The 24,116-nt window shown below is 40.9% G+C and overlaps 2 protein-coding genes across 11 annotated transcripts in view; one reads left to right on the forward strand and one right to left on the reverse strand.

Moving 5' to 3' along the window:
* The first annotated feature begins 1,645 nt into the window (after nucleotides 1-1,645).
* LOC104564066 (lanosterol 14-alpha demethylase) lies at nucleotides 1,646-11,484 on the forward strand. Its single transcript, XM_061996512.1, has 10 exons — nucleotides 1,646-1,853; nucleotides 2,587-2,685; nucleotides 3,463-3,639; nucleotides 5,495-5,621; nucleotides 6,767-6,941; nucleotides 7,147-7,266; nucleotides 7,699-7,894; nucleotides 8,354-8,449; nucleotides 9,326-9,494; nucleotides 10,357-11,484. Exons 1-10 carry the CDS (start codon nucleotides 1,713-1,715, stop codon nucleotides 10,533-10,535), a joined length of 1,479 nt encoding a protein of 492 aa, XP_061852496.1. The 5' UTR covers nucleotides 1,646-1,712; the 3' UTR covers nucleotides 10,536-11,484.
* Nucleotides 11,485-11,795: 311 nt separating this feature from the next.
* Nucleotides 11,796-24,116, reverse strand: part of AKAP9 (A-kinase anchoring protein 9) — a 137,885-nt gene continuing 125,564 nt past the window's right edge. For all 10 annotated transcript variants that reach the window (XM_061997141.1, XM_061997146.1, XM_061997144.1 and 7 more), the window contains 11 exons: nucleotides 23,014-23,164; nucleotides 21,463-22,131; nucleotides 19,581-19,783; nucleotides 18,633-18,741; nucleotides 17,520-17,705; nucleotides 16,798-16,998; nucleotides 16,174-16,406; nucleotides 15,066-15,151; nucleotides 14,221-14,296; nucleotides 13,014-13,153; nucleotides 11,796-12,376 (listed from right to left, as the gene is read on the reverse strand). In XM_061997141.1, the coding sequence (XP_061853125.1) occupies nucleotides 12,333-12,376; nucleotides 13,014-13,153; nucleotides 14,221-14,296; nucleotides 15,066-15,151; nucleotides 16,174-16,406; nucleotides 16,798-16,998; nucleotides 17,520-17,705; nucleotides 18,633-18,741; nucleotides 19,581-19,783; nucleotides 21,463-22,131; nucleotides 23,014-23,164 (2,098 nt within the window). In that variant the 3' untranslated portion in view covers nucleotides 11,796-12,332. The remainder of the gene's footprint in view (nucleotides 12,377-13,013; nucleotides 13,154-14,220; nucleotides 14,297-15,065; nucleotides 15,152-16,173; nucleotides 16,407-16,797; nucleotides 16,999-17,519; nucleotides 17,706-18,632; nucleotides 18,742-19,580; nucleotides 19,784-21,462; nucleotides 22,132-23,013; nucleotides 23,165-24,116) is intronic.

The raw sequence follows: 24,116 nt of genomic DNA on the forward strand, positions 1-24,116 counted from the left end.
CTGGCATGGGTTATCCTGGGTGGATTACCTGGTGTGGGTTATCCGAGGCGGGTCCTCTAGTGTAGGTTATGTAGGTTATCTTCACACATGATCCTCCCCACTTGTATTCACATGTTTCTCCACATGGATGTTCTACATCCATACTCCATGAGTTAATACCCACACACGTTTCTCCCCATGAGACCATACCCATGCACATTTATCTCCACACAAGCTCAAATCCATTTGTACACATCCAGACATGAGTTTATCCCATGCATTGTTTGTCCACACAACTTATCCCCAGCTGAGTTCACGTCCACTCATGGTTTTCCCATGTGAGTTTATACCCATGTGCATCCACACCCACATACATTCACCTCAACACCAGTTGAACATGCACATAGTCTTTCAATGTGAGTTCATACCCCTTCAAGTTTCTCTCCATGCAAGTTCACACCCACATGTCCCCCTACATGGGTATGGACTCCTGTGGGACAACCACATATGGAATAAACACCCAGAATTGTTGAGGTTGGAAAAGTCCTTTAAGATCATTGAATCTAAGCTTTAATCCACCACAGTTATGTCCCTCAGCCCCACATCTACGTCGCTTTTGAATGTCTCCATGTCCCACAGCTGCTGCTCCTAAGACTTGTTCTCCAAACCCTTCACCAGCTTTGTTTCCCTTCTTTGGACACCCTCCTAAGACAAAACATCTTTGGGCCCCAAGCAAAGGGACAAAAACTGAACACAGTACTTTTGGGTGTGACCTCACTAGTACAGAGTACAGGGGGACACTCACTTCCCTGGTCCTGCTGGCCACACTATTTCTGACACAAGCCAGGATGCCATTGGCCTCCTTGGCCACGTGGGCACACGTGACTCGTGTGCAGGTGGCCACTGACCAACATCTTCTGCCGGGTAGCTTTCTAGCCACTCTTCCCCAAGCCTGTGTGGGTATGAACTTATGTAGGGCACACACATAATCCCCGCACAGGCTCATACCCGGGTCTGTTGCCCCCCACGTGAGTTCAACACCGGCTCGTCTGCCCACGTGTGATTCTCCCCATGCATGTTTAAGCCCAAGCACACTGCTGGACCCGGAGTTGGCTGCGCTGGCCCTACTGCGCTTGCTGAGCGGTGCCTCAGTGGAAGGCGGCATAGGCCACCGAGTTGCTCAGCGACGGGATCGCGCTGGACGTCGAGCACCGCCAGCAGCACTGCTTGTCGCGCTTAAGACCAGACCGAAGAGCCTCGAAATCTGGAGCACCGGAGCAGCTTCGGGCGCAGCCGCTCCGGCGGCCAGCCCCTCAGGGCCGGGAAGAGTCCGCAGGGGGAAAGCGCAGCGGGAGGAGGCTGACGGGGTCCGCCGCGCCCTTAGAAGCCGACCTATGGCTGCTGCGGCGCGGAATGATGCCGCCCCGTCCCGACCCGCCCGGGTGCGCACAGCCCCAGCCGGCCGACCGGCCGCCAACCACCGCCCACGGAGTGGCGGCCCGCCCTCCGCCCAGCCAATGACGGCCCTCAGACTACCGGCAGACGCCGTCACCCCGCGGAGCGCGGCCGCCAGTTGGCTCAGGCACCGGGAGTCGTCACATGGGCAGAGATCAGCCCAGCGGGGGAGGCGGGGCGGCCACTGGCCTCTCCCCGCCCCGCCCCACGGCGCGCCGAGGCCACAGTCCACAGCGCGCAGTCCGCGGCCCGGTGGATGGTGGCGGGTGCTGAGCCTAATGGAGGGTGGCGGGTCCCCACTGGAGCTCGTGGCCGTCGGCAACCCCCTCTCCCTGGTGCTGGCCGCTTCCGCCTTCGCACTGAGCCTCGGCTTCTTGTTCCAGCTGGGCTACCGGCGACACGGCGGCTCCGGACAAGGGGTACGCGGTGAGGGACGCGCCGTGCCTCAAACCGCCTGCCGTCGTGCCGAGGAGCGGCCACGGACTGGGCCAGGAGACCTGGCGGCCTCCACCACCCTTCCGAGGAGGGATGGTCGCCCTGGGAGGAGCGCAGGATAGAGGGAGAGGGCTGGAGGGGGGCGAACGGATGGGAGAGCAGCGGTGCGCGCCGTGGGGAGCGCGGAGAAATGAGCGTCAGTGCCCAGGTGTGGAGGAGCCGGCGCTGGCGAGCCGGGAGCCTTCCCGGGCGGTTGCTAAGGGAACCTGACACTGGGCTGGCCCTGCGTACCGCATGATGCCGTGATGCCTGGGCTTTGTAGAGGCAAAAGCCAAACCCGGTGCCATCTGAGCAGCGCTGCTGAATAGGCAGCTTGTCGCTAGCTAGTTGCTAAACTGAGGTTGTTGTTTTTGGGGGATTGTTCTAACAAATCGGAAGCACTAGTTTGTTTCTGACTGCTTTCTTTTCATTTGCGTTATGCTTTGCTTTCAGAGCCAGGTTAGCAAAAATCCTAATTGTACTCAGGTTGTTTTAGCCTATGCTGCTCTCAAATGTTTCTCTTTATGTAAAAATTATTCAGCTATCCGAATGTGGCCTTTTCGCAAAATAATTTAAACAAAACCTGTATAAAGCCTCATCTGTGTTTAGTTTTTGTATAAATAGACATGATTTTATTGTTTTCTGAAGAAAATTCACTATTTGGTCCTTATTCCTCAGAAATATCCCCCTTATATTTCATCAAGCATCCCATTCCTTGGTCATGCTATTGCGTTTGGAAAAAGTCCCATTGAGTTTTTGGAAAATGCTTATGACAAGGTATGTTTTCCCACATGCTTGGCTGAATGTATGCTGAAATGATTTTTTGTATGTCTATTAAGTTCTCTATTTGGAACCTGAACTGATTTTAAGCATACTCATTTTTATTATCTTGAATATGGAATGGAGTGGGCAGAGTAGACTCTAGTTTCTCATAATCTGTGAGAAGTCTGGAGTGTAGCTGACTGCCTCTGTAGGCATTGTTAAAGGGGCTGGTGTATAAATCCTGGGTAGGTTTTATACTGTAACAGCCCAAAATAAATGGGCTAAGGCAGTAGAACCTTAATGAAATAAGACTTAATGGTCTGTTTCACATTGTCTGAAACATAAGCTTAAACATTATCTTGGTTAGAGAAAGCCACATTTAGGAGATGACAATCTGTTGGAGTTGACTGTTAAACTTTAAAATCTTATTTGCTTATAATTATCTATGCATAACTCCAAATCCAGATTTTTTTTGAGAGTTTGTAGATTACGGGAGACTGTGCTGTAATCTCCGTGCTAGTATTGTTAGCGTATTTGATTGTTTATTTACATTTTAAAATCCAAATGGTTCTAAAATGTGTAAGATAATATGTATTTGTTGTAGTGTTTGATATTACTAGTAAGTGTCTTGAGAACAGAATTTAAATGTCGTTTGAAATACTTATATCTTTACTCAGTCTCTAAGCACTTCATAGGAGAGTGACTTATTGAAGCCTGTACATAAGGAGATACAGATTTAGTGATTCATGGTGTGCTTATTTATAATAAACTGCCATTCTTTTTGTCTCATAGTATGGGCCTGTGTTCAGTTTCACTATGATTGGCAAGACATTCACATACTTACTGGGTAGTGATGCTGCTGCTCTACTCTTCAATAGTAAAAATGAAGATTTGAATGCAGAGGATGTGTACTCTAGATTAACTACACCAGTTTTTGGCAAGGGAGTTGCTTACGATGTCCCTAATGTGGTATGTATTTTAAATATGAGTAGAAAAGTAGCATGATTTAAATTCTGAGGAGGCAGCCCTGAGCTTTTGGCTCTGTAGGGTGAGTTTGTGTGTTGATACACAGTTCTGACGAGTTGCAGGTAAATTGTCTCAGTTGGAGAATTGAGACTGCATGTGTTTAGGTTTGTTTATTTGCCACCTGACCATTCTTCCATCTGGAAACCATTCAGTACCACCATAGAGGGAAAAAACCTGAGTCTTTTTCCTTCCCTTATAGCTTGCCACTGATGGCAGTTTACTTGTTCCTTACAAGTAACTTAAGCCCTTCTAAGAGAGCTTTAAGAGAGATAGTTTTTCATTTATGTTATGCCAAACATAGATATAGAAGTATTAATTTGACAGTTTGCATCCCAAAATTTGTCTTGCTTGGACAAAAATCAGTCTATGTTTGCAGAGTTCAGTCTGCAGGGCTGTGGAAGCACAGTGGCTGTGTCAGGAGGCGTGGTTTCAGCCCTTCCGTGTATGTTGGCATTGACAGCTTGTCATACAGCAGAGCAGTCTGGTGGCAGAAACGGCATTGTGGTCTACTTTATTTTTGGATTTTTTGTTTTGGCTTAATTTTATTTGTATAGATGACAGTCATTTGACCAGTCATTTGAACAGTAATAGCTTCTGTGGCCACCAAGATGTTTCCTAATTAGCATGCCTCTTCATTCTCCCCTGCCAAAGGGATTGCAGTGATGATTGTCTCCTTAATTATGTGACTTGTGGACAGTAAACACCACTCACTTTTCCTCCACACTGGCATTTTGCAGTGACCCACAAAGTATGTGTGGTGTTCTTACTCCTTGTATACAGCTGACTACCAACAGCTTGACCCTTCGTAAATGAGAACTTCGTTGTCTCCTGCTTTGTCAGGAAGTGTTAAATTGTGGATAGACAGTCTCACAAAGTTTGGGATGAGGGTTGTTTGAGTGGTGATTCTTTTTGTACTTGATGGATTTGCGTCCTCTCAACCCTTTGTGAATGAAATGAGCATGACTGTAGCCTGTAGTAGAAGATCTCGTGTCCTGTAAGACCTACACAAACGGGGCTGTTCTAACAGACTAGTACATTGCTCATGGTATAGTGCAGATCTGTAAGACAGATGCCCTAATTCATAATTAGGACTTAAAAATTCATTGAATATTTTTTCTGAGTAGACGTGCTGTCAGTCCATTGAATAGTTCTCGTCTAATAACAGGCTTTTTAGCAGTAGGTTTGTTAGCTATGAGTCTATGCAAATAAGGGACAGGGGAGAAGGATGTAAAGCTCACCATTTTCCTAGGAAGCAGTTTGCTTCCTGGGCAGTGAGATCAGAGGGCCCTGTGAAAGCAAGGTGTATCTCTAGACCAGAGGTAAGGTATTACTGCATGAGAGAGGACAGATGCTCTCAGGGAGAGAAAGCAAGGGGACCACCTAACAGGGAACACAGACTGAGTCCAGACTTTTGCAAGAACAGATCTGATTATGTAGTGAAAGTGTGTTACATATTTCAGTCTCAAGTGCATCTTGTAGCTTCAGGGATAAAGTTTAACAATATTAAAATATTTGCTGGTTTGGTTCCATAAAAGAGAGCTGTAACTCAGGTGAGCTAGTATTTTACTTGGATATTCATAAACTTTCTGCTTGAAAAGCAAATAAGTTTAAAATGGAACATTATCTATTATTTAAATTTGGGTATTTTTAATTTTTGGGTAAATTTAAATTCTGTTGTATCCTACAATCATATCTTATTTTTACTTCTGTATATTCTTACAATGCAAATTATACTAACTTAACTGCATTCATATGATGATCTTTGTACTGATTGCTTTTTCTGTCTTGCTTCCTCTAGGTATTTTTAGAACAGAAGAAGATGCTCAAAACTGGGCTAAATATTGCCCAGTTCAAACAGCATGTATCTGTGATTGAAGAAGAAACAAAAGAGTACTTCAAAGCATGGGGAGAGAGTGGGGAAAAAAGTAAGATCTGGATGTGTTTCTCCTCAGATTTCCTGGGAAGGAATTGAGGCCAATGCAGTACTACTTTTTTTTTTTTTTTAATATACATTATTACTTTTCCTGCAGCATTAAAGAAATGATAAATGACAGAGGTAAAACTGTATGGCACATCAGAAGAAATGTGCAAAATACAAATTTTGTTTAATTGAATTCAAAGCTATTGGGGAATAAAGCTGCTCAGAAAATCACTAACAAGAGTGAAGGACCAGATTTTGCTTGTTCAGCTAATAGGAGGGTATGTGTGGCCTGGCAGAACAGTGCTTGTCTTGCATGATATGAGATGTAACCATCTTAGTCCCTTCAAAAGATACTGCTGAGACTTCCCAGAGCCAGTGTGAGCTCAGGGGTCTTCTGCACTGAAGAGCTGCATCCCTGAAGCCAGTGTAGTTCAGTTTGTGATCAAAGGGGAACTCCTCTTTGATTTCCCACCCATCTCTCCCAACTCACCCGTGAGAATTGTTAACTCACCTGTTACTATTGTTGTAAGCCCACAGTGCCATAACAATGTCAGAATAATTGTTTAAATGTATATCCATAATATATAAACACATAATATTCACATTTTTATATTGTATTACATATTCTATATTTCTATCTATATCTTATTTCATAATTTAAATACTATATGTCATCTATGACAGTTAAAGATAAAATTATATATAATATTAAATGTATAAATATAATTATTTTAAAATAACTCAGAAGCAAAACTTGCTGGTTTCCCATGGATTTGGGTGTCAAGGTTAAGTTTTTGTGTAACTTCTTTGTGTTTATTAATGCTTTGGCTTGTGCTGCATGGCTTACTTTGGAAGCATTACTAGCTCATCTTGAAAAATTTATGGGAAAAAATACACTAGAAAAGAGTATTTGAAATCAGTGGTCCAATTAAGGGATTGTGTGAAGAGACACCTGGTAAACACACACAAGTTTAAAAGTAGACATTTCTTTCCCCTAGTAAAATGGTCTAAAGCTCTATTTAAAAGTATTAATCCATGTCTGGTTGCTTATTTTTCTCTTCTACGAAGTACAAATAAAGACTAACCTGTAAAACAGAACCTCTCTCCTGAAATGCATCATCAGTTACATCTTTGAAATCTTTCTTTCAGACCTGTTTGAAGCCCTTTCAGAACTCATCATTTTGACAGCAAGTCATTGCCTACATGGGAAGGAAATAAGGAGCTTGCTGGATGAGAAGGTGGCTCAGCTTTATGCAGACTTGGATGGAGGTTTTACCCATGCTGCCTGGCTTTTGCCGGGTTGGCTACCTCTGCCTAGCTTCAGGTACCAGAAATCACAGATGAAGCAACTTAAGTGTCATGTTAATATTCATCTAAATGTCTTGGTTGGTTGGATTCTTCTCCCAACTCCTCTGCTCTGCCCACCCCCCCCAATTTATTCTTTATAAGCTAATCTAGACATCCTGATAAGTCCTCATAGCAGTTTGTGTTACTTTGCAAATTGCTAATGGAAGTATTTTGAATCTCAGACGTCGAGATCGAGCACACAGAGAAATAAAGAATATTTTCTACAAGGTGATCCAGAAACGTCGAAAATCTGAGGAAAAGGAGGATGACATGCTCCAAACTCTACTTGATGCTTCATACAAGTAAGCCAAGGGTTTGAAGACTTGTCATTTATAAGTGTTTTACTTTAGCTTTGAGCTCCTCAGTTAAAACTATCAACCCAAAAAAAGATAACTATTTCCTCACATTCTGAACTGGTTTTGTTGCCTGCAATTGGTCCTAGCTGTATCCTTAAAGCAGCCTAAAAACTGTTATAAGAAGGTTGTTATTCAGATGTCTGATATTTTCATTAGGGGTCACAAGATTGCTTCCTTTCTCTTTGCTAGCTGGTTGTTAATCATTTTCTTTAAGGCTCTTAAAGTGTTTCTCCCTCTGTTCTCCCTTCTCCTTGACTTTTCATTCTGGTGCTCCATTTAGGTTAGGCAATGACAAAGGAAAATGAGATGCAATTGAAAATGGTACTGTAACTGGGAAGCTGGTCAAATGAAGTTCTAACATAAGACTCCTCATGGTAGGGACGGCCGGCGGCTGACAGATGATGAGATCGCGGGGATGCTCATTGGGCTGCTGCTGGCGGGGCAACACACCTCCTCTACCACCAGCGCCTGGCTCGGCTTCTTCATGGCCAGAGACAAAGCCCTGCAGGACCAGTGCTATGCAGAGCAAAAGGCAGTTTGTGGGGACGACTTGCCACCGTTAACTTACGATCAGGTTTGGACATTATATTCTTCACAGGGGAAGGAAAAAAGCAATTACCATCCATGTAAAATTTCAGCTTCCTACTGCTGTGTTCATTAAGAAAATTACAATTCCTACAAGGTCGAATTTAAGAAAATACGCTTCTGTGTAGGGGGTAGATCCTCCTGTTTCTGCTGAGGAAAGGGATGCTGTGTGACCTTGTTTTTTAATTGGCATCAGAAAACACTCATGAGACAGCTTATTAAGAAACTAGTTGTATTTGATTGCACTGGCCAGAGTGCCAGTGTTTCCTTCTTAATTGAATGGAATAAAAAAGAAAAAAAGAAAGCATCAGGATAGCTAATGAAGTGCATGTAAATATGAGCTGCTTACTCTTTGGATTTTTTAACTTGTTTTTAAAATGATATGAAATACCATTATGTTTGTGTTGAATAAACTTGGTTATATTTTGATATATCACTCTGTTTTCAGATCAAGGATCTCAATTTGCTGGATCGCTGCCTAAAAGAAACTTTAAGGCTTAGACCTCCTATAATGACCATGATGAGAATGGCCAGAACTCCCCAGGTGAGTGCACTAGTTGGACCAAACTTCAGTGCAGTAGAACAGGGCTGGAAAAGGCCAGGTGGGGGCTGCCCTGGCTGATGAAAGGGAAGACACAAGTGAGCAGTGTCTGCTGGCAGGGATGAAAGTTGGTGGCAGCCTGGGTTGTATGGAGGCAGTATTGACCGGGGAAAACAATTATTACGTTGAACGCGGTAGCTGTTACCTTCATATGGATTATTTCTGCCTGCTTTTGGACCTCTTCAGCCCCCAGCAATCAAGCTGTTGATGAAGTAAAGCAGGCGGAGGACTGCCAAGGTGGTTGGAGCACTTGTGCTGTGAGGAGAGGCTGAGGGTTTGTTCAGCTCCAGGTGAACCTAGCAGTAGCTATCTGCAATCTTGTTCAGCACAACTGACCTTTTCTTTTAGCTGTAAGTTTCCTTGGAGCTGAGATTGGTGCTACCATTTAAAGCTAGGTTTTGTTTGCCAGGTACTGGCTCATGCTTACTACAAGACAAATTAGGTAAAACTGAAAGAAAACTTGCTCTTTGTACAAATAAGATAGAAAGTCAAGTAAGTCAAATAATTTCTTAGACTAATGTTCCTCCATGGACAAATATTTTCAAGAAATTAAAAAAAAAAACCTTACGTTTTTTTAAAACTTTTTTTAAAAAAAACAGTCTTTTCTGGCCAGCCTTGTTAAAGCACCTGAAAGGTTCCTGCAACTACTTCAGCTTTTACAATTAAAACATTAAAGTAATAGGCTGCATTAATTGTCAATGAGCTTAGCCAAAATCTTGTCTGAAATTGAAGCCTCATGGTGCAGCCCTTCAGTTCACACTGGAAAAAGAAAAATGAAGAATTTTTGTGATGTGTGGAGTCTTGTCTCTTCTCTTGTAGACTGTCGCTGGATACAATATTCCCCCTGGCCATCAGGTCTGTGTCTCTCCCACTGTTAATCACAGACTGAGGAACTCCTGGAAGGATGCTCTGGACTTCCAGCCTGACCGGTATCTCCAGGATAACCTGGCAGCGGGAGAGAAGTTTGCGTACATTCCCTTTGGTGCTGGTAAGTGGGAACATACCTGGGGGAGCTCGCAGGGCCTCACACACAGCCCCTCCCCATGCTTGCACACCTGAGGATGTCCTTTTTTTTCCTTTCTGTTGCTGCCTGAAGTTTTCTTACAGCAAAAGTGCTATTAAAAGAGTGCAGTAATTTTGTGTTAGTAACGTAAGGAGCTGTTTCTCCCCCTGCACTTGGGGAGGAACAACCCCATGCACCAGTATAGGCTGGCAGTTGACCTGCTAGAGAGCAGCTCTTTGGAGAGAGACCTGAGAGTTCTGGTCGACAGCAAACTAAACATCAGCCAGCAAAGTGCCCAATGGCATCCTGGATGTGTTAAGAAGAGCAGGTCCAGCAGCTCGAGGGAGGTTCTCTTCCCCCTCTGCACTGATGCAGACTCATCTTGAGTACCGTGGCCAGTTTGAGCCCATCAGTTTAAGGACAGGGGGCTTCTGGAGAGGGTTGACCAGGGGACTGGAGCATCTCTCTTATGAGGAAAGGCTGTGGGACCTGGGGCTGTTTAGCCTGGAGAAGAAATGCCTTGGAGAGGGGAATCTCATTAATGCAAGTATTTGAAAGGTGTATGTCAAGAGGATGGGGTGATGCTTTTTTTCTGTAGCGACAGGACAAGGGGTAATGGACATAAGCTGGAACACAAAAAGCTACACTTAAAAAAAATCTTCTTTACTGTAAGAGTGAGGGAGCCCTGGCACAGGCTGCCCAGGGAGGGTGTGGAGTCTCCTCTGGAGATTTGCAAAACCTGCCTGGATGTGTTCCTGTGTGACCTGATCTAGGTGGACGTGCTTTAGCACGTTAATTTGAATAATTACCAAATTATTCTAAAGGCTTTTTCTGGCTTTCCCTCTAGGCCGTCATCGCTGCATTGGAGAGAACTTTGCTTATGTTCAGATTAAGACGATTTGGTCTACTTTGCTTCGTTTGTATGAATTTGATCTCATCAATGACTATTTTCCAACTATAAATTATACAACAATGATACACACACCTAATAACCCTGTTATCAGATACAAGAGGAGGTCACTGTAGATTCTGGAACTAAAACCTCATGTAAGATGTGTGAACTAAGACTTGAATAACGTTATGAGAAAATGAATGGAAACTGTTGCACCTAGTGTTAGGAAAGCACCAATCATCTACCACATGGGAAATTTTTTCATCTATTTTGTTTGTTTGCCGCCACCATTTAATGCTGCTGTGTGCAACTGCAATTCTCATTGCATTTTTAAAGAAAACCTATCTTTTCTACTGGTGTAACACTTAAGGTGCATGCCAACTCTTCAAGGTGAAGAAATAAATTATTTCTAGAACTTGTTGCTTTTGAAAACTATTTGAAGATTACTTTTCCCTGGATAGCAAGGGGACTGTGTGCTTTACCTCTGTATGAAATTACAGTACTGACAGGGAACAGGCATGGAGGGGGGCAATGTACATGGTGATGCCCAACCCTTGGTGTTTGTGGTTCTCTTCCATGTGAGCTAGGTCTGAGCTGGACTGATTCTTGGAAGTGTCCACATAACTAAAAATGTTACTGTACAGCTGAGTCCAGCTACACACTCTTCAGAGAAGTCTTTTTCTGAGAAGAAACTATTTAAATGTCTAAGTTGAAGCAGCAGTAAAAGGCCTAGGTTCACAAGGCAACACATAATTTTCTAAAGTGTTCTGAAACTTTTCTCTGAAAGCTTGTTGTAACTGTGCAAGTAATAATATAATACAATGTTAATTCTGTAAATAACATGTTTGTGTATAAAATGGTCACCAGTGCAGTAAATAACTGAATATTATGTCCTCTTGTACTGACTCACGTAGGATTGTTAAATGATGTTTGGTTCCCGAGTGATGTAATGAGCTCTGGCTCAATGGAACTTTGGATTAAATTTATAAACAACCCTCTTGTAGAAGTTTTCTGTGCTAAACTCTGGCACTTCTGAAAAGCTTATCTAAGGAAATTTGTAATAAACTTTCTTTCTTGCACGTATGAAGCTTCCGCTGCTTCTTCCGTGCTCACTGGAGCAAGGGCTCTACCTCACCTTTCCTTTTCTCAACTCAGGTGTAACTGTTGCAGAACTGTGTGTATCAGTCACATGAAGAGAGGGAGCGCAGGCTGTTCCCTTCCAGCAGGGTTAGATGGGACCAAAGGCTTCAGAAGCCAGGTGTCTGGACCTCTGCTCTGCTCAGCAGCAGCAGTTTAGAATTTGTAAAAAGTAAAGCTGCAGCCACCCCGAACAGGCAGAGCAGGGCTAGGAGCAACATTTCCCATGTGAGTAAGGGAGGGGCTCTCCAACACAGTTAAAAGCATGATGTCATCTTTATTTCAGTACTTTTGACAAAATACCCATAAAATTCAAAACTTCTACCATTACAAAAATAGGTCTCTACAGGTGATATTCTGTCTGCACAGCCAGTAGCAAATACTACGAGTCATGTAACCTCAGTAGCCTTGCCAGAAAAAGTGCAAGTAAACTTCACTGAATGGAGCTCAATTTCATTAATACACAAGTTTCATCTTCACACTCTTTTGATAAATACACACTTCATAAGTTAATCATTTAAATTAGCATTCCACAAATATACATGTAATTTAATGGCAGGGGGAGGTTGTTATTGAGGGCTGCTTGGGGTTTGAGGGGGGTTTTTTGCACGAACACAGACTGCCTATATACATAACTTGCAGTCTACATGGGTGTGCCAGAGTGGAACTGTGTGCAGGCACCTGGTGGGGTTCAGATTGGTCCCACAATATAGACATTATGCAGAAGCACAGAAGGAGCAAGAAGGCAATCCGTTCACATCACTGCCAGTGATGATGGTGGTGGAAAAGGAGTACTATCTTCTCATACCCACATGTAACTGAGTGTAGGAAGTTGAACCTGTGAGAGTGAGAAAGACTCATCAAGATTACTTTGAATGACATAAGGAGTTACCAATTACATGTTATTTAGATGGGACAGAGTGAAAGATTTTTCATGGGAAAACTTTTAGGAACAAAACATCCTCAAAATGATGGATTTTATGCTAAGACTTTAACTCAGTAACTGAAAAAATCAAGTTTATAAGTTATGACCCATTGATCTGCCAGTGCTCTTGTGTTCCTTTTGTGCTGACAAAAAACTACCATCATCTATGGGACAAAAAGGCTGTAAGTTCTGTGATCAAAGTGGTAGGAGAAGAATTTGCCATTCTACTCCCACTCAATCTTTTTGGGTACATTTTTCTCCATCTATCTTAAAACCTTGTCAAGATGCCAACTGAATTCTTGCTGCACATTCATTAAAGATTGGGAAAAGTTAAAGTGTTAAGCACACACTCATGTGTCTCCCTTCAAGGAATTTAACAATTTCCTTTTTTAACAAGCCTTTTGCCACGGGTCAGAATAACCTCTTGTTTAAGGCTGAAAATGCCTACAGAGATGTTTGTTACACATCTCAGGGAACCAGCATGCACTTTCTGACTTGGAGCTCTGCCTCGTGCTCACTGGGAGTCACAGGTGGACTGCCTGAGCCGTACCTGACTGCACACTGCCGAGTCGCTTCTGCAGGGCCTCCAGCCGGTTGATGTAATCTGTTAAAGCTCTTTCGGGATCATAGTTCTGCAGCTGAGAAGAGGTGAACGGGGCTGGGTTTAAGTCAGTGTGCATGCCGTGGAACCTACAGGCAGAATAACACGCATGTTTTCAAAAAGCAGATTTTCAAGGGAAACAGAAGTACGAGCAGACACAGCAAATGGCTCTAACTAGGCATACTTTCCTGACCCTCCCTTAACTTAGCCCATGATAGCCAGCTTGTTATACCCTTTTATAACCTCCCTTCTCTATTGAGAACCTTGCGTGAACAAGGACACATCCATCTTTACAGGATTCTGTCTCCGTTACTCTCTCTAAGTCAAAAGTGGCTAAAATAAACATTTTTTCCATGTAAACCATTATGGTTGCTAGAAACTAAGATTATGAATGTTGAGGTGGTTTATGTAAAAATAAAAACCCAAAATAGCTAGAATCTGATATGCAGTAAGGATCTGAGCTCACATCTCCATATAAACTCAAAGGCTGATGGTGTTCATAAAAACATTGCCTTTGATGAAAAACACTTGGTTTCACTGATACCTCTGTTATCACAAATTAGTGCAGGCAACCAAAAGCATTTAAACAAGAACAAGCAGCAGAGCTACTAAGCAGCTTCTACTAGGTGGAAGCTTGCCCACGAGGCCACGACAATTCCTCGGAGGCTGCAGTAGCTAGAGGCCTCTCCTCAGCCGTAGGTCCTAGCTCGCCTTTTCCCTGCCCTCATGTTTTCCTTCTTTTGGCTGAGGGTACCTGAGGTGGTCCCTCTCTGCTACGTACTCCGCTGTCAACCAGGAAGGTGGACAGGTTTGCTCACTCACAAAGCCTAGACTCTACTACACGTGTAGGTAATCATAGCTCCATCCACCAGTTAGTTCCAAGAACACAACAAAACTCAAACTGCAGATGTCTGCAAGCTTTGGCCTTCAATCAGGTGATAAGTAAATGCACACTGAAGACCTGAGCTGTAATTTTGTTACGTGCCCTTACAAAAAAATGTTAAAAAACATCTTGCAGCATCAAAAATTACAAACCTTAGCAGTAACACTGATGCATTCATTTAGCTAAACAGTGTTCTGACAGGGAATAATCACATAAAATAAAATGCACTTTTGTTGAAAATTTACAGGAGATCTAGAAGACTCCATGTCTGACCTGGATCTATAAGAATGCCTTTGTTCTCCATAAAGATCCACACCACCAGAGAATGAATCAGGCCGTAATTCATTACCTAGAAATATAAAAAGCAATGTCTTGGGGGGGGGAAAAAAGGTAATACCTTTTGCATTTTACTGGGAATCCCAAATGGGAGTTTTCTGTTTGCTTATCACAAAACCAGTGTTTAACAAATGTAGACTACTTTCAGTTTCAGAGAAAACCGGAGATTAAATGCTGGCCTCAGGAATGTTAATAAGAAAATTCTCGTAGACTGAGCAGGACAGAGTTTCAGTGCAGACATAAACAGCCAGGAGTTAATAAAGAAGCTTCTGATGCTCCTTAGGTTCCTACCAAGAAGGAGATTTCCCAAACTTTAAGATACAACAAAAGAATGCCAGGTTTTTGTTTGGACAAAAAGAACTGGTCAATAGGATCTGTCATCCCTGTGGGGTCCTGCAGTGGGTATGAATCTTCTGTCCATCCCTGTTCCTCAGCATCTCCTCTCAGAGCTGTGGGTGCAGATATCTTATGAGAAACTCAGTGACTTAGATAAAACTGTTTTTACAACATAATCCATAACAAAAGATGCCTTAATTTTAAAAATCCCACACACAATGGAGCAAAACAAGATTGAAGAGAAACCAAACTGATAAGCATCTGTGCTGAGCATGGAAACTCTTAGAGAACATGAGAAATAGGTCAAGTCAAGCAAATATACCAAAAGGACGTGGAAACAGCACCCCATTCATTCCACATGAGGAAAACACAAATTAAAATCCATCTCTGTTAATGGTGTGACTTGTGAATACTGTTTTTTCAGCTATCACTGGACCCCAATTTACCTGTGCTCTGGCTAGAGACATCCCTATTGACATTTAATATACCAGAACCCGTAACTCTGTGCCATCGACGGACCAGGAACTTCATTCTGCATTTAAAAAAAAAACAAAACCAAAACACTTCAGGACAAATTAAATAGTCTGCTAAAAATAATCTGCTTGTCATATTCTAGCAGGCATAAGAATGTATTGACCACCAAGCAAAATTCATGTATAGGCATCTAAAACCTAAGATCAACAACCCCTACCATTCTATGATTCTAAGTAGAAAAAAATCCTTATACACATCCCTAAGCAAAAATATGTTTTGTTCAAATCTGTTTTCAGCTTCACCTCTGCCATTCCAGTGATTCCAAAGGTGCTGCATAAGCTCAAGGGAACAGCAAATTGCTCAAGCTCCTAAGCAACAAGGCATCAGAATTTGAACATCATACTAAATACTTTTACCATACATCATACTTTTGTCCTGTTGCATCCCCAAAACTGCAACCACAGAGCACTTTGATTAAAAGCCTCACTTACAGCGAGTACTTGAATAATTCATTGAATTTATGCTACACACAAGGCTCAGATGAAAAACAGGCAAAAGTGCTTGGGGATTCAGACCTTTGTGAAGAAGGTTTGTTAGCAATATGTCAGTACTAGGCAGTAATTACCTTCACTTCTTCCTCATTTATTCCTACTCATCCTCAGCCTGAGACCTTTTGAATTCAAAGGACTACTTGGATAAAATTAGTTCACAAATCTGTATTATGCTTATGTGTAAGAATTTAACCTTTAAAGGAAAGTAAATTGCAGAAAATACCTTTGTAAATAAATGCAGTACCATAGAATTACTAATAATTATTTTTTCCTAACATTGTGACTTTATCTGTTACACTTCATTTTTGATTACCAAACAAAAAGCCCTTTTCAACAACAAGCAGATTGTTTACTCCTATTAGAGATTTCACCTATGCTTTACCCAACTTGTCACCCTACACAGCACTTGATGACTTCCACAAATGTGTATTCTACACAGGATGGCACATGACAAGTTTTAGAGAGCTAGAAAAGTATATATTAGACTGCACAGTTTTATCTGAATGAAATACAACATCCTCTGGTTTACCTTGAAATTGCGATAGACACCCTGACTGCAGAGCGAAATCTCGTAAAGCCCTTTGAATGCCATGTGATGACTTTGAGGTCTATGTAGGACGACTGCCCACCCATTTGTGCAATGAGGGCCAGTGTGGCTTCTTCACACTCCTGGAATCCACCTAGTAACAGCAGCAAATATTTTTTCTGATATATGAGAGCTTTCCGAAAGCTCTCTGCTCGTAGGTATTTGCCATATATTCTCTACAACAAGAAAGAATAAAAAGGCCTCATAAGCTCCAAGAATGATTACAGTACTGAGACTTTTGACATCATTACTCCTATAGCATTTCTGTGATTATTCCTTTCTCGCAACCATAGAGAAGACTGCACTACTGCTCACACTTGTGCAATATAGCTTCATAATTTGAAGACTACCTAATCAATGAGAAATGGAACACACACAAAAAGACAAAATAAAGTGTTCACATATCATTCTTGGGGAGAAAAACTAAGAGTCAGGTTTGTGAGGACAAAAAATTTAAAATTGAACTAATATCTGTTTACTTATAATAAGCAGAGTGAACACAATGAAAAATAATCCCAAATGAAAAGCACAGCTGCAGCTAGTATGTAGACAACAAAGTCTTCCTACCCGTAAAACAGCATTTTCAGAATTGGATCCCAGTTCTCTGAGGAAAGTTTCACTCCTTAGCTCTGCTCTCAGCTTCAAGAGCTCTGCTTCGGCTTGTTTCAAAGATTTCTGCAGTGACAGCTTTTCTCTGTTCCAGTTTTCCCTCCCAGAGGCAACAAGGGTATCAATATTAACTCCAACATCCAATGAGTGTCTAGAGGGCTGAAGACAAAAGAAACTTAATTTGAATCACACACTTTGGAAAAGCTTGAGCTGTGTCATTAGTTATTGGTTAGGTGGAGAGCTCATAAAATAAACGAGAAAAACTACCCACTGATTGGACTTGAGGCCACTTTTACATCCTAACACCTCAGAAGCACTGACTTTAGGAGATTGATCAATGTCCTTGGAAAATATAGCTTCTCCAAAAAAACCACTCCTCGCTGGATCACAATTTTGAAGCTATCTGCGTCTATTTTCTACTCATTGCAGTGATGAGATACAGATCAAAAAGAGAAACATATGGAATTTAAAGGAAAAGAGCAGTTAACAAAAAGACATTGGGTAAAATCACACAGAGTGAGTCAAGATATGTTAACTACAGGACAAGAATAATTTAAACCTATTTACTCTGAAGAGGGAAGCCAAAGCAGACAGATTGATCACTCTCACTTAGGTAACTAGGACAAAGAATACTGCTTTTACACTGGTATATCATCAAATCAGCACCATTAAAGACATACGTAGTCTCCAGAAGGTTGTTTGTGCTGGTATCTTCTCAGTTCTTCCTCCAGTTTCATAACAGCATTCCTCAAATTATTCTTCTCTTCACTCAGTCTGCTGACAAAGCCCGTCAGCTCAGCGTTCTGTCTCAGCAGCCTCTCAGTCAGTGAACTCGATGGAGTCCCTGGTGGTAGCACTAGTTTCAGCTACAAGGAAGAAAGAAAACCAAACACAGCTGTATGAGATCCAAGTTGCCAAGTTTGCTTACTGCAAAAAACTTTTGTTTTAACAATAACTTTGTAATTACTTACACAAATAAAAACCATGTTTATGTAAACTACAGATTAATGTGACTTTCTCTTCTACACTTGTCTTGTACAGCACAGCAGAATATTTTCACACAAGCTCAACTGTACCAGCTATAGCAATTCACAAAAGTTTTCTACTACTGTCCTGGTTTCGGCTGGGACTAAGTTAATTTTCCTCCTAGTGGCTGGTACAGGGCTGTGTTTTGGATTTAGCTTGAGAATAACATTGACAACATATTCATGTTTAGATTTATCTAACTTAGGAGAGAAAAGCCTCAAAGCTTTTTTTCAAGTCATATTGAAAACACTTGCTTAAAATGCAGGTAAGGATCTGGCCAAGCTCAGTTAAATTCTTTGCAACAGTTTCGTTTCATTTCATTTCATTTAATTTAATTTCATTTCATTTCATTTTTTACACAGGTACTCAATCTTCAATTGCCTTGCCTTTGGTAAATACATGGCAGCTTAAGTACAGGCACTGTATCAACACAATACAGTAAATATTAAATGTTGATTTTAATATCAGGAAGTCTGGAGCCAAGTTTCCTCAGTTACAGAAATACTACTGAAAGGAAAATTTCTTTTCTTAAAAAAGAAGCCACGAGATTCAAAAAATTGTGATTAAACTGGAAAAGTTTTAAAGTTGAAAATTCACTTTAAGGTAATTACAATTGAAAAAAATAAAAGGAAAGGAGTTTTTACACTTTTCCAGTTCCAAATCAAAATACTTAGTGCAGCAGATTTTCCTGTATAAGGTACAGACCTGGATAAGTACACACAGATCATTCAGACTCTCCCACCAAAGTTACAATACCACACTCTTACCTCTTCCAGACCAGACAATCCAGGTAGTTTTTGTAGCTCTGAAATAACTTCTTCAATGGCATTTTGTATTGCAATGAAGTCTTGATCATCTGCCTTTTCAAACTGCAATCTGAAACAGAAATGGGAGTTTGAACAGTGGGTACAGTCTCACACTATGGCCTGATTTGGCTTCACATCCACCTGTATACACAGTGACTTCAGCAGTTACTGAGGACATGGCAACATCTTCAGGATTGCTCAGGGACTCTATGTGAAATTGGCTTAATTTTTAAAGGAATTTGCATATAACAGTTTTCACTAATTTTGAGAAGCACATTCAAAAACATGGTTCTGCTTCCCAAAAATTTGTTGAATCTCTGTGAGCAGAGCCTTAGGGTATTTTCAACATGTAAGACATTCTGCCTTGTCCAAATGTTTCAGAATGAATACTTAAATCAATGGCACTGCAAAATAAAACATATTCCAGCTTCCCATGGACCTAGTGCTATGCCTTTTTTTTTCTTTTTTCTTAAGGAGATAGTAATCTGAGGAATTAAGAATTGAGATCAGTTTCATTTGAAGATAAGTTTGTTTGGTTTTTTTTTTCCTGCAGGAAGTAAAGAGGGTGATCCATAGCAATACTTCCTATATTCATCTCCTTATATGCTAATTATTTCATTATTATGTTGCTTTAAAATGGTCTACCTATACCATACCCAAATAAACCTTAACAATTTTGCTGTAACTTATAAAGGACTTTACATCTTAAACATGTAAGATTTAGAGCAGCACTTGTTATTCCGTGATCCTGTCTTATATCAGTCTATCTCAAGTAATGACATACACTATAGAATTAGAACAACCACAAAAATCTGTTAGGCTTTCAGCCTGCAAATTATGATTCAAAACCCTGTATATTAGCTTGCTGGTTGCTATTAACAAAACGAAGTAGATGAACACTAGTCCAACCTGCTAGCAGCTTTCTGAGCCAACAGCTTCAGCTTTGGAAATACATTTTGCAGCTTTTGTCTGACATTCTCCAGAATTTCAGTAGTGGCAGAGAGATCTCCTCCCGTCAGCTTGGAGTAGGTTGATTCATTTGTCTCAGCTCCTTCCATTTTTTGCTGGAGAACCCAATTTCTTGTTCTATCATTGGGTGTATCCCAGGTGGTCTGTACATAAAGATGTATTTTTACATATATATGTTTACAGAATGCATTTGGTTCAGTGTTTTAAAATGATAACATGATTCTGAAACAGCCAGAAACTCAAGAACAAACAATTCTGACACAAAAAGGACTACAAATGTGACTTGTGTCATACAAACTGTGACTATGTTACCACTGTACTGTATCACTAAGCTACTATTTGTGAATGGTATAGCATGATGCCTTTCGACTAAGATATAGCAATCACTCAGCTACAGTGTGAATCCATTCAACCAACTTAGCCATCAGGAAGCCACTGAGTTCTTTCTGTCAGCAACTCCTTTACCAGTCGTGCATAGAATTTGGACAACTGTGACCATGTATTTTGCTGACCAATTCATAGTCAGAGGAAAAGCCAACTACAGTCATGGAGGTCAGTCACCTGCCACAGGCAGCCACACTACTGATGCTGTCACAACTGAAGCAATGCACTGAATATGTGCTCCTCACCCTCACTTACACCTCCCATCCCATCCCCCTGACTTTGGGTGTGGAAGAACTGCTTTCCGAAGGAAATCTGAGCCTACAGCTGTGCTTCAGATATTTAACCATGGCATGGAAAAAGTGGCAGGAGATGCTTGAAACTCCAGGTAGATCCTGGAAAGCAGAGCATTCCATCTGCTGCCAAGGAGGGGGAAAAGCCCAACAGTCACTGCCTATCTGATCCAAGAAAGACTCTTGAACACAGTGCTGACAGTTACCTCTGAGCAGAAGAACAAGGTGCACAAACTGAGTGTGGCAAGAAGGCTGATGCCATCACAGTTATCAACACACTCAGCACCCTGCCTCTAGCTGTGGGTAGCTTCCAATACATCACAAGATTAAAGCCAGTAGCCAAATCAGATTATCAGAAAAATTTCCTTCCTGGCTTCAGAGACAAACAGTGGCCAAAAAGTGTGGTGTGATGGTGGGATGGGCAAAAATATGGCCACTAGGGAAGCAAGTCTCCTGTCAACCGCCTCTGGGACCATCCATTGGTCACTCAAACCAGCAGCTTACACAAGAAGTTTCTAAGGAGTTTCAAAAATAATGTTAAAATAATTTTAAAACTTTACAAACTTTTTATGAGAGATAAAAATTTAAAGGCAATGGTGGTTCCAACTTTCATTCATCTAAAAATTAGGCTAAATTTTAAAATTAATTTTTTACTTTGATTTCTTCCATATTATTTGCTAACATATACACATACTCATGCATATGATTGTTCAGTTACTTACTCATTTCATTACTGAAGTTTTTAGGAGATCACTTTTAATTGTTTCAAAGACCACTTCTAATTTATGAACTAAAGATTAAAAGCACTGACCTGAAGCATTCCTGAGCAGGAATAGCTCATTACTGTGACTGGGTGCAGGCAATATTCTTCTCCTATACTGAGACACGAAGTGTGTCTTCACAGATGCATTTCTCTTACTGACACTCCTCCTTTCACACTTGTACAGTTTTATTCTCAGAGGCTGCGTGTGATTTCTTTTAGGTAGCAAAACTGGAATGCTTTCCCTTTCCCCGGCACCCATACTTTGCAACCTGCAGGCTACTTCATAGACTGAGAAAAGGCACAGTGACACACTATGCTAATTGAACAAAGAATTAAAAGCTAAATTGCACAGTTCAGTCTTACATATTTCTCAGTCCTATCGTACCTCATTTGGGTTGTGGCTTGGTGTCCGTTCGGCTTCGTTTCTTCCTTCATTCTCCTGCTCTTTTTTTTGTAGCTCTTGGATTATTTTCTCTAACTTCTTTGTTTCATTCCCTAATTTATGAACTTCTTGTTTCTTTTCTCCAAGTTGCCACTGAAGGTCTTCTACTTTAGACTCCAGTTCATGGAGTTTCTTCTGTGCTATTATGTTAGCATCTTGTTCTGCCTGTAATGCTTTCCTCTGGATCTGCCTTTCTTTTTCCATTTGCTGTTTCACTTGCACAGATTCCAGTTTATACTTCTCCATCTCACTTATTAACTCCACTACACGGTCATGCTTTTCATCCATTTGTTTCTGTAGCTCTTTAAGTAATTCCTCAGACGGATTAGGTGTTCCAGCTTGCCACTTATCTTCAGCACTTTGAAGCTGAGCACATAGCTCCTTTTCCCTTTCTAGGGCACTGCTTATTTCAAGAGCTCGAACCTTCTCTGATTCAAGAAGCACCTGCAACTCAGAATTACGGCCTCGTTCACGTGACAGCTGGCCAGCACTGAGTGCTTCTTGGGATTCAATTTTCTGTTGCAGATCAGTTGACAGCTGTTTCTCTTGCTCCAAAAGTGCAGTTAACTGTAAGTTCTTTTGTTTTTGATCTTCAAGTGAAAATTTTAAATCCTTCCACAAGAAAAAAGAAGGAAAGAATCGGTCAAAGCCATTCGTGTATATTTTCCATTCTGCAAATTGCAACTATGCTACGTCTACACATGCTGCTTTTAACAAGTTTTGCTATTCACAATGAACAGGACAATACTCTGAATTCTACAGTTATATCTGTTATTAAAATATTACAGGTGTTTTTATTCTAAAATCAGATCATCTCATTAAAGAATATTTGTAACACATACTTCTCAATGAGATACAGCCATAGTTCTGAAATTGAAGATTTTACTTTATAGAACTCTGAAAGTGATTTTGCAAGTTCAGATTTCAAGATGTAAATAAATCTATGCTGTTAAAGCAATTGCGTTTTTGCCTTAATACTTGTACTAGGAAACCTGCTTGCTCCCGTGCTACATCAGATACTGCGGAATTACCAAGGAAGCTACTAATGCAAGTAATTAATTTCTCTAGTTTGGTTTACGTGACATGAAACTGATGACTTTTAAAATTGAGACAAACAATATATCTCCTTAGATAATATTCTTAAAGACTGTATTTTATGAGTTAGGTTGTGGGGCCAGGTATGGCCATATTAGCAGGGTCCTATCCCCTTGAATATCTGAGGGCTGTTATGCAAAGTCGAATCTTTTCATCTTAGCTCTGAAAAGCACAATTGTAAATTTCCTATTGATTTAAATGGAATTTGCATTAGGCTTTTTTTGTTCTTTGCCACAATGCTTGTCTACATCTTCATTCAGCTGTAGATGATGTAATATTGCTGTTGAAGACAGAACATACAGCACAGATTGAACAAAAATGTAAGATGAGATGAAATGTTAACTAAAAGAATATTTTTGTGCTCCTTGATGTTCCAGGCCATTTGGGATTAGAGAATACCTCAAATTCTTCTCTTTCTCTCTCCTCACTGCGTTCCATCTTAGCTTTTTCCTTTTCCAAAGCCCACTGTAGCTCTCTTGATTTCTTCTGTTCGCTGGCCATTGTATCCTTGAGAATATCTAGCTCAGCTGCTTTTTCTTTTACTTCAGTCCTGAAAAAGAAATGGTCAGCCTTAGGATGTAATCCTACAATGGTACATCAGTTACTTGATATTTGTGTGTTGAAAGCGCTGTTTGTGTAATAGAGCAACATTAAAAAAACAAGCCTAACTCAAAACTAAAAAAAAAGAAGCTGCATAGCTCAAAAATGATATCTTGGTATCTTGTTAACTTGGTATCTCCCATTAATTGGTGTCTTGAAGGCAGCTAGTGTTCAACTTAAACTAGTCACTGGCCAAAATCTGAAAGAATGCAGGGGAAATGCATCTTATAACTATGTGTCTCAAAGGAAATAAAAATCTATCTTGCAGAAAACCCCCAAACCTCTATAGGCTGAATTTTCATTTTTTTACAAATCAATTTTGCATCGATTTGTGAAAGACTCTTGCTCCTGGATAGTTGGTAAAGGTCAATCTATAAACTAATACCAATTTCATCTCTGTTTTAGGTTGTTTACCTCTTGGCTCAACATTTAAGATATTGCATATGGGCACATCCAATTGGTAAAGGTCTAAATAACAATGCCTTTCTTGAGTGTCAAATATTTGGCCATTATCTCTGCTGTTGACCATGCCAAAGCAAGTCTTAGAAGCTATGGAGCTTCATAAAGTACTTGCAAAGTCATCTTAACTCTGACATTTTTCACTCCATGCTCAGTTTCAGAAGCAGAAAAACCTTTAATATGGCATACTTATTAGCATGTAAACTGTAGTCTCATGTGTCAAGAATTTAAAAGAAACTTGATATTAATAAAACATTAAATAAAATTATTAATCATATCTCAATCTACAGAATTACTTTTTTTTCCAAATGGAACAGAAGTCTATTTTTTGTCAGATATATTTTACAGAAAAACTGAGAAGCATTTGCACTGCATGAGATCAACTTCCTTAAAAAATCAGTATTATGATTTGAGACAACACAGAAAAGATCATCTTCACTGTC

The sequence above is a fragment of the Colius striatus genome, chromosome 5 (assembly GCF_028858725.1).
Source record: "Colius striatus isolate bColStr4 chromosome 5, bColStr4.1.hap1, whole genome shotgun sequence".
NCBI lineage: Eukaryota > Metazoa > Chordata > Aves > Coliiformes > Coliidae > Colius > Colius striatus.